The sequence below is a fragment of the Natator depressus genome, chromosome 1, assembly GCF_965152275.1.
Source record: "Natator depressus isolate rNatDep1 chromosome 1, rNatDep2.hap1, whole genome shotgun sequence".
NCBI classification, from domain to species: domain Eukaryota; kingdom Metazoa; phylum Chordata; order Testudines; family Cheloniidae; genus Natator; species Natator depressus.
The window spans coordinates 218046735-218060222 of NC_134234.1; the positions used below are offsets into that span (position 1 = coordinate 218046735).

At 46.0% G+C, this 13488-nt stretch overlaps 1 protein-coding gene across 1 annotated transcript; it reads left to right on the forward strand.

The window, feature by feature from the left end:
* The first annotated feature begins 247 nt into the window (after positions 1-247).
* Positions 248-13488, forward strand: LOC141985054 (very long chain fatty acid elongase 4-like). The gene is made up of 8 exons (XM_074948777.1): positions 248-391; positions 2274-2340; positions 4750-4937; positions 7008-7088; positions 8081-8140; positions 9884-9998; positions 10883-11010; positions 12648-13488. Exons 1-8 carry the CDS (start codon positions 374-376, stop codon positions 12816-12818), a joined length of 828 nt encoding a protein of 275 aa, XP_074804878.1. The 5' UTR covers positions 248-373; the 3' UTR covers positions 12819-13488.

The window sequence follows — 13488 nt, forward strand, 5'->3', positions numbered from 1 at the left end:
TCTCTCAGGGTTTGAAAAGCTGCCACAGCATGCCCCTGAGGCAGAAAACAGAAGGCTTTCATGGTTCTGAACATGAAGACTTGGCATCATTCCCAGGCACGAGGCCGAAGGTCAGAGGTTCATTCCTATGGAAGCTCAGCCCAGTTCAACCTTTGTTTTCTCAGCCTTTCCAGTCCCTTAATCTGACAAAGCACGTGAGGAGCAGTGAAACAGGGTGGGGGAGGGGAATGTGATGTAACTCCAGATCAGGCAAAGTCAGAGACGGCCTTCAGCAATGGTGGTGCTTGCAGCTCACAGTCACTGGTGGTGAACATTACACCCTGAATCTTGTCAAGGAGCCAGAATTCAGAGCATCTGTGTGGGAACCCAGCGGATGAGACACCTTCTTCAGGTGAGGAGAGGGAAATATGACACGGTGCCTGCTCAATGGCACAGACTCTGGCAGCTCTTTGTTCTGCTGTCTCTGGGGTGTGTCAGGCGGGACTAGAAAGGTTTCTGCACCCTGACGGTATTCCTGGAAAAAGAGAGAAGTTACAGTATCTCCCCTGGAAAGGTAAGTCTGCTCTGTGTAATGGGGTTCTCTTTCACTTGGGGGTTCAGCTCACTGTTGTGGAAGAAAAGGAGCTGGAGTGGAGCAGGCTGGGCTAAATGTAAAGTGTGTGTGTGTGTATATATATATATAAATAACCACAAAGAAATCCTCCTTGGTTTGACTCAGAGTCAGCTGTTAATCCCTTGACAGATCTCTGCTGGAGATTTCTGTCCAGGTGATGTGAGCGTGTACCTTTTGTGTCACAGTGTGTATATAAGTGATCGTGTCAGAGGGTATCAATGCCCGGGTGTGTGTGTGAGAATGACAAAATGAAAGTGGAGGTGCGTGTTTGATTGCTACATGTGTGGGAGAGAGAAAGAGTCTTGGGTGTGTCTTCGAGGGTGATTGCTATGTACGTTTTAGAGTATGATTGGGTGCCTGTCAGATTGCATCTAGGTTCTCAGGTGTTAGGAGCGCTATAAACACCTAAGTAGTGAGAGCCAAATTTGGCTCTGTTTCACCAATGTAAATCTGTAATGAGACCTTTAACTGTAATGGTTTTCCTCCAGATTTGCAATGATGTAAATGAGAACAGTATTTGGCCCATAGTGTCAAGCCTGGTCTAGTCCTCGTTTTTGTACTAGTACACTATGTCAGTTAGAGGTGTCTTTCCTCCCCCCCCCCCCCGAAATAGTTGCACCTGTACAACCCCTAGTGTAGATACACTTATACCAGTATAAAGCACCTGTATGCAGATAGAGCCGCAGCTGTTGTCGCTGTGGAACCCACCTCCACAGATAAATAGCAGTGCTGGGAAGGCTGGCTCTGACCCTGGAGCCCTGGTCAGCTGGGGATAAGCAGAAAGGAGAAGCTAGTCTCTCCACCCTCACCACACCACTGGTTGGCTAGAGAGCTGGCAGAAGATCCTGTGCCTACTTGCTTCCAAGGGAAGTTGTGATGCAGGCACCCAGTTATATCAATGCAATAACAACACCCCCAATAACGCAAAGCCAAAGTCTACCTTCTTCCATCCAATGTAGTGCTAGTGTAGACACTGAATTACCTGTGTCAATTCTAACAGTCCTCCAGCAGCTGTTCCACAATGCCCCTGTCCCCACAATAGTCGCCACTCCATTCTCTATTCTGAACTCCACTGTCCAGGGGTCACAGATGCCAGAATCCCCTCCTTCCCCTTTAAAAGAAAAATGCTGGTTTTTTTAAATACCTTTTCCCCAGTTGAACACCTTGGCAAGCATACCCATTAGCCCACATTTCAAGCATCCAACTATGCCTGCTCAGCACAGACAGAGAACTATACCTAGACACACTCCTGCCTGGAGCAGAGCAGAAGTCCTGGATCTCCTTGTCCTATCAGCCATTGCAGGAAGTTTTAAAGAATATGTTAGACAAACTCCTATCAGGGATGGTCCAGGTATATCTGGTCCTGCCTCAGGTGCAGGAGGCTGCAGTAGATGGCCTCTCTAGGTCCTTTCCAGCGTAATTCTTCCTTCCATAATTCTATGAAAATTTGTTGAAATTTCAACACAATTTTAAATTGTAATTTTTTTAAATTGCTAATTCTCTTTTCCCCCAGACAATTTTTTTTGACCAGCTTGAGTCCTAAACCTGTGTCTATGAGTAACCAGAAGGCTCTGCACACTGCAGGACTTGGAGCCTGGGGTGGCATAAATGGGGTTAGGTGATCACAGACAAGTTAAATCTTATTTTGCTTTCCGTTCAGGGATCCAGGATGGCTTCAACTTGGCAGAAAATTCAAGAGTTCTACAAATGGGCCCTTGAAAATGGAGGTAGGTGGAGAAGCTGCCTTGCATGGGAATTGCCCAAGGATATCATTAGGTGGCACTATGGAAAGTACAAACCATTAATAAGAATTGTCCCCCACTTGAGCTCACTTTCTTTCCCTGGACACACGGCAAAATCTCACTTTTCCCTACCAAGATCTTGAGCTTCTTTAGAGCCCTGAGCTATAGCCCAGGGAAACACCAGCTTGTGGGGTGAGGGTAGGGATTTAAGCATCTTCATTCTCGCAAAGGAAAACCCTTTAATCCTCATCCACATTTGTAGAGTAATGTTGTGCCCCACGAGCATACATGTTCTGATAATTCATGAAGTAGTGGTCCTCCAATTATACTGTTTTAGACATTGTCACCTAAGCACACGTACACAATTCAATGAAAATTTTAATTTAGCATAAAAACACTTTTTCTGCATCAAAAAGTGTGTGGGGTACAAGTGTACCCCAAACATGCTGCACTGTTATACTGTATTTTTAGAAGTTCTGTGTATACATGTTTGCTTCCAGTGACAATATCTGTCTAGTATTGTAATACTGGTAACTGTCTCCACACTTAACAGGCTATGTTTTTTTGCATAAATGTAACTTGCATGTTTGAATTGATGATGCATATGTGGGGTAATGTTATACCCCACGAGGATGTATGTTGTGACACCTCATGAACTAGTGGCTATCCAGCTATGCTGTTCTAGGCATTGCATATGCTAACTGAAAATGCATTGTATCAACAATGGTTACTACATACAGTCACCCTAAGTAGAAGGTATTCCAGGGATGAGTGACTAGTGCATATTGGTTCACAGTGACTGCAACTCCTTTTTTTCAATTTGCTGTTTAGATAAAGTCTTTTCACCTAAAACTTTAAAGAATTGTTTTCGGTTTCTGAATGCATTTGGGGTACAAACTACAGTTAATGTAACTTTTTTCTTGACACTGGATTAAGGTTAAAGAAGGCAGCCCTTTATGGGTTCAGCGCGGGGCTCTGAAAGTCTGTCCAGCAAGAAGTGCACCTTGCTGCTTGTAAATTCTGAAATACCATGGAAAGTGTCATCTTAAAACGTGCATTGGTATGTCATGGCCAGGCTTGATAGACCAGGTGGTTAGAGTTCAGGTTTTGACTGCTGAAGACCCAGGTACAATCCTACCTCGGGTAGCAAGTGAAATGTTGAGACAAACCAGTGAACAATGTTTGCAGAGTCATCAGGGTGTAATTAGGAGAGACCCAGGACTGGAATAACGGGAGGTGCTGCAGAGTAGCATGGCCTGTCAGGAGTGGAATATGCTGCAGATCAGAATTAAGGTGTATTGGCAGCTCTGTGTGCTGGCCCAGGATTGGGATAACAAGAGAAGGTTGAAATCTGGCTTCAGGAGCATTGAGTGGCAGAGAGGGGGCCCGGGACTAAAAAAGAGGGAATTCTACAGGCAAGTTGAGAGGCATGTTGCCAGAGCTGTGTGGGTCCCAGGACTGGAATAGCAGAAGGGCTTCTGAGTGGAGATTTAGGAGCACTGGCAGACTGTGGAACCCAGAAGTAGAATATTAGAAGAGTTCTGGCATCAGAGTCCATGGCAGGAGTAACAGGGACATAACAAGTGGATGTCTGTGTAGACAGGAGATCTGAAGGACAGGGAGCTGAGAAGCTCAGTACTACGGAGCATTGCCAGTGCTGTGTAAGGAATGGGTGAATGGAAAAGAAAGGAGGTGATGAAACAAACTGGCTGTGTTGTGTGGATCTTCAGCACCGGGATAATGGGTGAGGGCTGACATTCATTGGCAGAGCTATATGTGTGGGGAGCCCAGGATTAGAATAGCAGGGGGGCTGCAGGGCAGGACTGAGGGGCATTGGCAGTGCTGTATGGGGAGTCCAAGGCTGGAAAAGCAGGGGGCAGCAGGGCAGGATTGGGGGCCATTGGTAGAGGCTGCATGTGGAACTCAAGGATGGGAAAGATAAGGGGATGCTGAGGCACATTGGCAAAGCTATGTGGACGGCCAGGTCTGGAAGAATAGGAGAATCAGTGAATGAGGACTGAGATGTCTTTGTGGACCTGGGTGTGGGGTCTATGGCTGGTGTACCATAGAGTGCTACATGTTAGGTTTAAGGCAGTACTTTTGGGGGATGGCAGGGCTGTAATCGTGCTGAGCTACCTCCTCATGGCAGCACTAACAGAGAAGTTTTCAACCTTCTTCCGCCAAAACACTGTGCTATGAGATGGGGTGTAAGAGGAACAAAAATAGTGTGCGGGTTATCTGGGAGACAGAAAAAATATGGCAGACCCCAGGGATGGAGGGGAGAAATTAAAATCCAAGACAGGAGCAGTTTATTTAGATATAAAGTCTATTTTCCTCTCAAGGTCCACAAGCCACACTTTTCTTTGCTTTTGTGCAATGTGTTTTGCCTTGCAGACCCAAGGACAGACCCCTGGCTCCTGGTTTACTCTCCTCTTCCAGTCACACTGCTCTTCACCCTCTACCTCGTATTTGTGGCAGTGGGACCACGCCTCATGCGGAAGTGGGAGCCACTGAGGCTAAAGGGTCTGCTGACTGCCTATAATCTGACCTTGGTGGCTCTGTCAATCTATATGTTCTATGAGGTAAGGATAATGGATCAGCTCCATTTGGATAAACATTTGGGGGGGGGATTTGAAGCAGGAGCCCTTTAAACTCCTTCTCTGATGAACAGGTTTCAGAGTAACAGCCGTGTTAGTCTGTATTCTCAAAAAGAAAAGGAGGACTTGTGGCACCTTAGAGACTAACCAATTTATTTGAGCATAAGCTTTCGTGAGCTAATGAGCTGTAGCTCACGAAAGCTTATGCTCAAATAAATTGGTTAGTCTCTAAGGTGCCACAAGTCCTCCTTTTCTTTCTGATGAACAGGTGACGAGGATATGTTTTCATTCTGCCACTAGAGGGCACATTCTACTCTGTAAAATATGTATTGTGGTGAATCCTCTATGGCAGAGGCTCTCAAACTGAGGGGGCATGGAATGTATTCTGGAGGGCCGGGGGGGGGGGTGAGAAGCTTTAGGGGAAAAAACTTACTGCGCACATTCAGAGCTGAGTGGCTGGAGAGCAGCAGCGCTGGCTGGGTGCCCAGCTCTGAAGGCAGCACTGCTGCCAGCAGCAGCGCAGAGGTAAGGGTGGTCTGGCATTGCCACCCTTACTTCTGTGCTGCTGCTGGTGGCAGTGCTGCCTTCAGAGCTGGGTGGCCGACGAGTGGCAGCTGCTGGACAGGTGCCCGGAGGGGGGTGGGGGTGGGGCATAAACTACTACAGACACAAAGAAGGGGGCGCGATCAAATATCTTTGAGAACCACTGCTCTATGGGTATTTCCACACTGCAATTAGACACCCGCGTTAGGTTGCAACGTGGGGCATGTCTATACTGCAGCTAAAAACCCATAGCTAGCCTGTGCCCACTGACTTGGGCTAAGGGGCTCAGGCTAAGGGGCTGTTTAATTGCAGTGTACATATTCCGGTTCGGGCTGCCGCCTGAGGTCTGGGACCCTCCCATCTCTCAGGGTCCTAGAGCCCAGGCTGCAGCCTGATCCTGAATGTCTACACCACAGTTAAACAGCTCCTTAGCCTGAGCCCTCGCACTCCTGGGCCAGCCATGGGTTTTTAGTTGTAGTATAGACATACCCTGTATGGCAAACACAATTTCTCCCATGTTTCAACCTTCCTTAATACACCATCCCTTCGAGTTTCAGAGAATTAATGCTGGTGAAAGGTCTCTTAATGACAAACCTGGAATATAATATCCGTTATGTAGCAGCTACAGAACACATGATGGACATTTGTCCCATACATTGTGCCTCAGCCTGACCAGGTCTATCTGTGAGGGTGTGAGAGGAATTTTATGTTCCAAACTCTTGCAATTATGTTTGCTGAGACCTCCAACAAGGGTGCAAATTAATGCCACTGGTAGTGGAAGGGATGTTTATTTTTATTGTTGTTGGGGTTTGTGGATGGGCAACTTTCCCTTAGGAACCGAACTGAGATCTACCAACTCTTTTCATGTGCTTCACTGAATACCCATCAAATGACTAGAGCTGAGTACATTTGAAATGAATGATCTAACTAATGAACTTGGCTTTTTATTTACTGTTTTCAGAAGGATCATGAAATTCTCACACTTATTCAGAAAGAATTGCAAATGTATTTAGCAAACAGTTCGAGTCCTAAAGATTGCTCACAACCAGGTAAAAGTGAATATTCGCTTCTCATCTTTGACCAGTCAGTTAAAAGGGCCACGTGGTATGGTTTCAGCTCCCTAATTAGATGACGAATGCAACTTACCAACACAAAAGGAACGATGAGGTTTACAATCCAATACGCAATTCAAAATTTGCTTTCAGAGAATTCTCAAGCTTATAATTCACTCTTCATTCTAGAAAAGTTCAAGCACTCAAATATCTGAGGCAATGGGTAACAAACATGATCATATAGAAATTCACTTTCAGATTCTGACAGATAGAAAAAAAATCTGCAAATATTTGTAGCTGTAGTGATGAATTTGAATCACTAGCAGCCTGTGCTGGATTGGGACTGGTTACCTAGCATTACAATGTAAATCTCCTTGAGACCAAGGGAATATGAAAGATGGGATAGATGCAGGACAGAAAATGGGTTTCTCCTATTAGTTTTTTTTTTCTTTTCTTTCAGTTCCTCGTAACTTCAGTCTTGGCCAACTACAGTTACCTGTGTCAGCCAGTGGATTACACCCAAAGCAAGTTGGGAATGAGGGTACAGTTTCATACAGAACTAGTCTTTGGTCCCTCTCATTCTTCAGAGATAGATGGGTTGCTTTGCTGGAAGAATGGTGCCAAACTGCACTCTGGCTACCTTTGCATGTCCTAAGAAGGCTTTTGCTCCTATTCCTCTACTTTCAAATCCATTTCACTAAAAGATTTGCTTCACCACTCAAGGAATCTCTCTAACTCATGGCACATGGATAAGTCTGTATTTTCTACCTGAGGTTCATAAAAGCTTATGGATTCAGTAATTTTCATTACAAAATCCATGATTTTTTTTGATAATTCTGTAGTTTTGCCATGTTCCTATTTGTCTGCAAATACAGCCAGGCTTTGAATGAGTATAGGTGTGGATCTGGATTTGTGGCTTGGGCCCGCCTCCCATGCTGATGAGTCCACTGCTTTGCCATGAGGCTGAAAATACTTGGCAATCAATGAAATGATACTCTGCCCTTGCCCCACCAAAAATAAACAAGCAAATCAACTAACCAACCAACCAAAATAAATAATGCAGGCTGAATTTTTACCTGTGAAAAGGGAGATCCATAAAGTCCACTCGGAACTTCATTATGCCTATAGATTTTATGTAGAAGACAGTCAAATACAATGAAGAAAGTCAGCCGTATAAGACCCTCAGGGGACAATGTACTGAAAACATACATCAGCATAGCTATGTCTCTCAGGGGTGTGAAAAATCCACCCTCCCCAGAGACATAGCTATGCTGGCCTAACCCCCAGTGCTTGGAAGAATTATTCCAAATGCCTTGATCCATCGCTCGGGGAGGTGGATTACCTATAGCAATGGGAGAACCCCTGCCGTCATTGTAGTGCGTGTTTACACTGAAGCACTGCAACGGTGCAGCTGCGAGGCTGTAGCTGTGCTGCTATAACGGTTTAAGTGTAGATGTTCCCTAAGGCAGACAGATATGTGTTGAACAAGGATTTTTGTCTCGGTATCAGATGGCATTTCCTTGTCTTTTCCAGCAGATGGCGAGAGTGTGTTGGTGGTTCTTCTTCTCCAAAGTCATCGAGCTGCTTGATACGGTAAGGTGGGCCTGGCCAAAATAACGGGGCTGAGGCTCTGTAATAAACCGTTGGCTCTGAGCCCCCTCATGGGACAAAGACATAGTGCCAAGGCCAATACGCTGTATTTATTCTGTATGTGGCTGATGCCTTTCAGTACACACTCACTTTCTCTCTCACACACACACGCTGTCTGCACGCTTCAGGGAATAATCCTGACACTGTCATGGGATGAGGACACAGCTTCAGGGTAGTGTCATATGGAAACCACTTGCCTTCAAGCCTCTAGCCTTGCCACTGGCATCAGCCCAGTAAGTTTCCTTACAAGCATTGGCTGTGCCTTTTCTGTCCCAATGACTGCATACCTGACATCATATTCTCTGAGTGGACGTTCCCTTTAAATCTAGGATCAGCCCCCTTTACACAAACACACTTTCTGATGTTTAGGTAACTCAAACTATCAGGGGTTTATGCAGGGCCAAAAGGAGAAATCTGAACCTGAGCGGTGGGTGGGTGGGGGAGGGACTGGTGAGGTTACACACCCACACGCTGGGAGAGTCCACTCCCCCAATGTGGGTGCAGGGTTAATTTCACCAATTAGTCAAATCTATTATAGCGTCTGCCCGTTTTGCAGGAGACCGAGGCTAGTCATTGTCCCTCTGACTAAAGTATGATATTAAGCTGAAGAGTAAACAGCCTAGGACTATGTAGGTGCCCCAGACTCTCCACTGCTGCATGTGTGCATTGACAAGATGAGATTATTCCAGGCCATTGATCCTGGGATAAGGGTTTGTGCCCCGGGTGAGTTTCACCTTGAATTTCCATCATGGAAGCCAACTGTTCCATAGTAATATACCAGACCTTCCCTTGCACCTCAAATGGCAGACTGGACCCTATGGGGGAACTGGTCAGCAAGGGCAGGGTGTTTGCTGGATTGCCTAGAACCCCTAGAACTGATCCTGGCTGGGGAATACTTTGACACCCTCTATGCCCAGACTTTATTAGTGTAGGGACTGCCTATGAACTGGATCAACTGGAGTGAAAGTTGCATGGCTAATGGGCTGGCCTACCCCTCTGCATTCTGAGTAGCAGATATGGGCTGTTCCTCCAGTCATAGAATCATAGAAGATCCGGGTTGGAAGAGACCTCAGGAAGTCATCTAGTCCAACCCTCTGCTCAGAGCAGGACAAACACCAAACAAATCATCCCAGTCACCACTGCCCAGAAAGCAGTTCTTCCTGGTAGTGACAAAGCAGCATATGATTGGTTGATATCGCCCTCTTTCCTTATGGGAACACCATCAGAGCCTGGCTGCTCAATGTGATGCCTCCCCTGGAGATCTGTCTCCGGTGCTAGTAGACTATATGTAACTTGTGCTTCTGCATCGTGGACCTCAAACAAAACCCCAGATCCAGACACCTCCAAACTACATGGACGTTCAGGTCTGGATCCAGATGTTGTGTCTTGGGCCCATCTGTGTGGGTAACCACTGAGAGAGTCTGCAGTGGAATCCCAAGGTACAGATGGCTGAGGCTTTGTGGAAGGCCTCTCCTCTTCCAAATAGCATAAGGTCCGTGTGTGTGTTGGATTTGCCAGTCTTCAGCTTGGCTTCTAAAGGGAAGGATGATATGTCACCAAGATGCAAGCGGAATGGAGTTGGGGTGCTTCAGGTCAAGTGCTGGCTACACGTAGCCCCTTGTACTCCCAGGCCCTGTCTACACATACAGAAGAACTCAAGATTTTCTCTCTTCTGACTTCTTTCAGGTCTTCTTCATTCTGTGCAAGAAGCCTGAGCAGGTGACTTTCCTGCATGTGTATCATCATGGCACCATGCTCTTCAACTGGTGGGCTGGTGTCAAATACGTGCCTGGAGGACAGGGTAAGCTTCACTTCACTGGGCGTACTTTGTCTCCCTCTCTCTTGTTCTGGAGATAATCTGAACCCTGCATCTTGACTGGTTAGTGGACAGAAACCTCACTATACATTATCCACTTTGGTAGTGAGAGACGAGGGTATCACCACTGACACCTGTTGGATGCTTTTTTGGACTGTCCTGTCCACCTTTAGACTGTTCTAATCACTGCCTCATCCAGGACAAGACTGCCCCATTCACTGCCCAGACAGAAATGAGAACACCAAGTTCAAAGCCTAAGTTTGCACCTACTTGTTTTCCTTCCCAGAGCAGGACTGCCCTCATTCTCTGTTCAGCTAGGGCCTGTCCCATTCACTGCTGTGCCCAGATCCAGACTGTCCCATTCACTCTCCAGCTCATATCCTGACTATTCCCCACTCCCTGTCTAGCCTGACTGCCCCCTCTGACTAATCCACCCTAATGCACAATGCTAGAACTATAGAGCCAAGCTTGGCATAGGAATTCATGGTGCTTTTGCATGGGAAGCAGTTTTGTAAAAGGCCTTGGTATCTGAGTGATCTGCACTATCCAATCCAGCATTCCCTCCTCTGTCTTTGGACCTCCTGTCTGTTCCTTCTAGAAACCAGTTATGGCTCGGGCCCACACAGAGGGAGCAGGGTGGTGTAGGGTGCTCCTTGGAGGGTGTGAGATGGTATAAGATGATGGGTCATGTTTCTAGGGCATTCTTGGTGATGTTTAGTAAATGAAGGGTGTCACACATGTATGGGTCACAAGGGAACAATATTTTGGACATGTTACCTAGGGGACTGTGTCTGTCAGTACAGGAGGATGAGTCTGATAGACTCTGTGTGCCTTGTTCTTCCTGCTTTCCTGTATTCTCTATCCCACAGCCTTCTTCATTGGGATGTTGAACTCCTTCGTGCACATCTTCATGTACCTGTATTACGGGCTGGCCAGCCTGGGACCACAAATGCAGCGCTACCTGTGGTGGAAACGCTACCTTACCATCCTGCAGCTGGTAATTAATTCCATACATCCACCTCCTCCCTCTCCAGCCCCGGGATAGAGTGGCACCAGTTTTCTGTCTGTCCCCTCCCTGGCTCTCTCATCCCTGGTCTAACCTACTGGAATGGCCATCTCCCTAGGTGTCCTACTGCAATTGATCAGGGAGAAGTCTGGGTTGAGTGGTACTCAGGAATAAGCCAAGAGACATTTCAATACTTACAGTGACTTTTTCCAGACAAGCTTTATCCCCACAAGGGGAAGAAAACAGACAGAAGACTTTTACATGTCCTTTACCCTCCCCACCCCAATTTATAAAAGAGTTTTCTGCATCACAGCATAGTACATTTCAGCTAGGGATTCTGGGGGAAGATCATTCCAACCACTGATTCCTCATCAGGAAGACTTGACTTCTTGTGTATGGTGGCTGTCTCCATACCCCACCTCCCCACCCCCAAAGTCCTTAACAAGTAGTTTGATTTTTGTGTGTGGAAGTGTTGAGTGATCACTGGAGTTTGTGGGAGCTGTGGTTGTCCAGTAACTGTGGAAATCAGACCTCCTTTTATTTTGATTCCTTAGTGTGGATTTAGGTTGTATGCATCCAGGTTTAAAAAACAAAACACAAAAATGGTAGGCCTTATCTCCTAAATTGTTTTCTCTTGGCTTTCTCTTTTCCTCATCTCTGAGGATGTGGCAAATCCTGACATTTCAACCATGTGTTTCTCTGGTTGCTTAAGGCTACGACATAAATAGAAATAGTCCAGAGAAGGGCAATGATTACAGCCATGTGCCTGGGGGAGCGGGGAGTTAATTCCACATACAAAGAGAGATTAGGAAGACTAGGATTATTTAGTTACTAAAGAAGAGTAAGAGGAGATATTGTAAAGTTAAAATAATAAAGGGTGTAAAGAAGCTTGTTACAGAGCTCTTTTTTACCATGTGCTGTAATACAGGGACAAGAAGGCACTGCATGAATGAAAGATTTAAAAATACAGAACAGAGCAAAGGAAATACGTGTTTACACAACATACATTCAATGTATAGAACTCCATGCTGCGAGATATTAAGGCAAATGGCTTAGTAAGATAAAAAATGGATTGATGCTTACATGAATAAGAGTAATAGCTGCAGTTACACTGGCTAAGCTAAAATGTAAAGGGCTCTCAATCCAAATGTTTAAAGGTGTAATCTGAACACCATCTGGTGAAAGGAAGGATTCTCCTTACCTTCAGACACCTATCCCAAAGCATCAGTTACTGGACAGTAACAGAGAAGGGACACAAAAGAAGACTGACTAGTGATCTGCTCTTGAATGGCATGGGGCAGGATACTAAACTTTATGAACTAATTTCCTGCTCCCCCATGGCAGTGGGCAGGATCAGGTACTTCATGGACCCATGATATCCTTCAATATGGTAGAAGCTGAATATTGGACTTGGTGAATAAAGGGTTTCCTCCACTATGGTGGGAGATGGGATATCTGACCTGCTCCAGTCTAAAAGAAGGCTTGTTCTGGACTGAGTGGACCAATGGTCTGTTGTGATGTGGCTAGTGAAGGATGCTGGACTGGAAGGACCAATAGTCAGTTGTAATTTGACTATTTTGCTATGTAGCATCTCTAATCCTGCTTCTGTTTTTTTCCCTCACTGGCAGTGCCAATTTGTGGCCATCGCCATTCACTCCTCCTATAACCTCTTCACAGAGTGCCCATTCCCCGATGGCTTCAATATCGCAGTCTTCCTCTACATCCTCAGCCTCATTGTTCTCTTCCTGAACTTCTACTACTGGACCTACACCAGGGGGAAGTGGGAGAAACTAACATGAAGGAGAGGGGCATGGTCTGAGGACATTGCCAGAATTCACATATACTCCATTGCCTCTTCCTCGATTCCACTTAGAAGATGTATTTGGAGAGGGTGAGGGAGGATCATACAAGAAGATTCTTGGCTGCCTTATCATTATCAGTTGGGAAGGGAAAAGGAACTAGAGGGCTCAGAAGACAAGTAATGAGGTACTGATGTTTGCTTATTGAACACTGGTACAAATATAAGCCAAGCTGATAGATGATAGTCACCAGCATTTGGTGGCCTGTGTGAAACTGGTTGTTTGTCTCAGGTCCAGTGCTAGTGGGTAAGTGTCCAAAGCACAGTTGACATATTTGTTACAAGTAACAGCAGAGGCCAGGAACTCACTGGGATTCGAGAATGTATTAGCTTGTCATCCCTCAGTATCAGGGAGCACGTATTCTCTCTCCATATTCTATCCCTCCATATCCGGAGCACACGAGCAGAGAGTGGACTTCATCCTGCTCTCTCTTTCACAAGCGTGTAACCCCACTGACTTCAGTTTACACCAGTGTAAGTGAGAGGAGAATCAGGCACTAACCACAGGAAACTCGCTCTGCTGCTGAACCTGCTCTCTGGCTCAACAAAGGTCGTCGGACCCCAGAGCTGTCAAGACAGCACTGACTTTCACCCTAAGTAAGAAATTAATG

What these genes read in the sequence shown, in the direction of transcription:
- LOC141985054 (XM_074948777.1), top strand. An exon ending in ATGGGCCCTTGAAAATGGAG is followed by an intron (nt 2,341 to 4,749) that starts GTAGGTGGAGAA and finishes TTTGCCTTGCAG; the next exon opens with ACCCAAGGACAGACCCCTGG. An exon ending in ATACGTGCCTGGAGGACAGG is followed by an intron (nt 9,999 to 10,882) that starts GTAAGCTTCACT and finishes TCTATCCCACAG; the next exon opens with CCTTCTTCATTGGGATGTTG.